This window comes from Puntigrus tetrazona, chromosome 16, assembly GCF_018831695.1.
Source record: "Puntigrus tetrazona isolate hp1 chromosome 16, ASM1883169v1, whole genome shotgun sequence".
NCBI classification, from domain to species: domain Eukaryota; kingdom Metazoa; phylum Chordata; class Actinopteri; order Cypriniformes; family Cyprinidae; genus Puntigrus; species Puntigrus tetrazona.
The window spans coordinates 21167605-21169765 of record NC_056714.1 but is presented as its reverse complement, the minus strand read 5'-3'; the positions used below and the strand labels follow the sequence as shown (position 1 = coordinate 21169765).

At 44.0% G+C, this 2161-nt stretch overlaps 1 protein-coding gene across 1 annotated transcript; it reads left to right on the top strand.

Moving 5' to 3' along the window:
• The first annotated feature begins 361 nt into the window (after window positions 1–361).
• On the top strand, window positions 362–1785 carry LOC122361118 (glycogen synthase kinase binding protein). Its single transcript, XM_043262084.1, has one exon. The coding sequence runs from the start codon at window positions 519–521 to the stop codon at window positions 981–983; it is 465 nt and encodes a 154-aa protein (XP_043118019.1). The 5' UTR covers window positions 362–518; the 3' UTR covers window positions 984–1785.
• The last annotated feature ends 376 nt before the right edge of the window (window positions 1786–2161 follow it).

Genomic DNA, 2161 nt, shown 5'->3' with positions numbered 1-2161 from the left:
TAAGTTATCAAGATACTGATTTGATGACCGTCTGCAATCCAGAATGTTCTTAGAAATGAAGTACGTCTAGTAATCTCACATTCAGTTGCAACAGCGTTTGGGTGCATGGAGTTCACACATGTGGCTGTCTAGTACATCGTTTTTACCCACTCGGGACTGTTATGTAATGCTTTGATTGATAATACAGTGGTCTACGGAGACGTATGGCGGTGACAAAATAAATATACACGTTAAACCGAGCGGATGGTGTATTTTATGTAGCAGCTAATACCTGCAAAGTCTATCTCTAAACTTTCTGATTACAATAGAACGCAAGCGTTTACATTTTAAAACGACCGAGCATGCGCCCCTTTGCCCAGAAGTGGTACGTGCCGGATTCTGCGTCATCCATTGTTTACAAATCAACCCTTGAGCTGTTTCTGTTGGGCAGCGTGGCGGACGCCGGCTAAACGGTCCCATCTATTTGAATAAAAACAAACTTCAAGACTGGATATTTGTTATCTGGAGCTATATTGAAAATGCCCTGTCGAAAGGAGAACTATATCTTTTTGGAACAGTCGGTGACGGTGGATTCTAAGGAAGTGGACGCGCTCGTGTCGAAAATCGGCGAGGCGCTGCAGCTTCACAACAATAGCTCGAGCCAGAAGGCGATGTCACGTCTGCACGGTCTCGCGAACGGCAGACCTAACGTTAACGGCAACAACAGCAGCGGCAGCGGCGCGGCGGGCGCTCAGCGGTGCATCCGTCTCCGCAGCCGGAGTTTACGCACCAGCCGGGCCAGTCCGTACAACCCGCCCGGATCCAGCGATCAGGAATGGGACCATTTCAGATCCTCTTGGAACCGAAAGAAAATCGACGAGGACGATCCGCACCAGCTCCTCCAGGAACTCATTTTGTCGGGGAACCTGATCAAGGAGGCGGTCAGACGGCTTCAGTTTTCCTCGGAACCAACGGAGCACGACATCTCCAAATCTGTAGACTGACTCGGCGAGCCCGCGGATGCATGAACGTCCCGACGTTTTCCGAGCTCATTGTCATACGTCGGTTTTACTAACTTTGATATCACAACCTTTTTCTTTTTTTTTTCCTATTGTATATCGCCGAGATGGAAACGTTCTGTATTTGGACTCTTTTGCGACGTGACCCTACCTTATTCGCCCGTTTTTAAATCTCAGTGTTTGGATTGAAATGCAAATGTGATGCGAAAATCTAGTGGTCTATAGCGATGCATTTTATTATAGCATTAACCGGCCCCTGGTTGGTTTGTCCTAGAATGGTGCATCGTGTTTTGGTTTGCTGGAGTTCAGCACTGTGTGTCAGTAGCAAACAACTGCTCAACTGCTTTGTTTACAATGTAGATGCGCTCGGGCTGCTGGTCTGCAGTCCTCCTTTAGATCAGGCAACGGGTCACACTTTTTGTTTACTCGTTTTGAAACTATGTTTGGATACCGATACATTGCTATTTTGATTTCAGACCGGCCCCGTGTGCGGGGTCCTTGTTCTCCGTTTCTTTGATTTCCACGTGAGGAGCAGGCCAACACTCCTTCTCAAAGAGAAAACGAGATCAAACTCACACGCGTGTGGGTAAATGTGTTATACACCGGGGGATGTGATCACAACACGATGACACTGTGGTGCTTTTTGATTCCAGTGTGGAGTTCTCATTTAATTTGTTTTGTTTTCACTCTGTGTAAACTCTGCGTATGCTTCGCAACGAAGTGTTTTTAAAAACTCTGATTGTCCAGAGAGTTTGGTGTCTAATAAACATGGTGTTTTTTTGCATAAGATGGCTTCATATGTCTGTTCGTGTCATCTCTGGTGTGTGTGAGCTTTTTTTAATGCTTGTATCGGTTATGTGGATCATCATCATCATCAAGTTTGGAGACTTAAAATTGAAAAAGAGAAAATCAAAAATTATGAAATTAGTATACTCAAATAAAAGATTTTCATTGGAAAAGCTGTTAAATTATGAAGAATGCTAACAAAAAGTAGGCTACCATTATAATTTATATTGTCCTCAAGTGCTATAATGGTTTTCTACACCCATTAAGAAAACATCAACATAAGTTTTTTAAGAAAATGGTAACTTTATTAAGAAAAAACAAGCTGACTCACCACAACTATGGAATCTGAAGCGATAAACTTAGCCGTGCTCTTTGAG

Excerpts from the sequence above, each read along its gene's own strand:
- LOC122361118 (XM_043262084.1), top strand. The coding sequence starts at position 519 with ATGCCCTGTCGAAAGGAGAACTATATCTTTTTGGAACAGTCGGTGACG.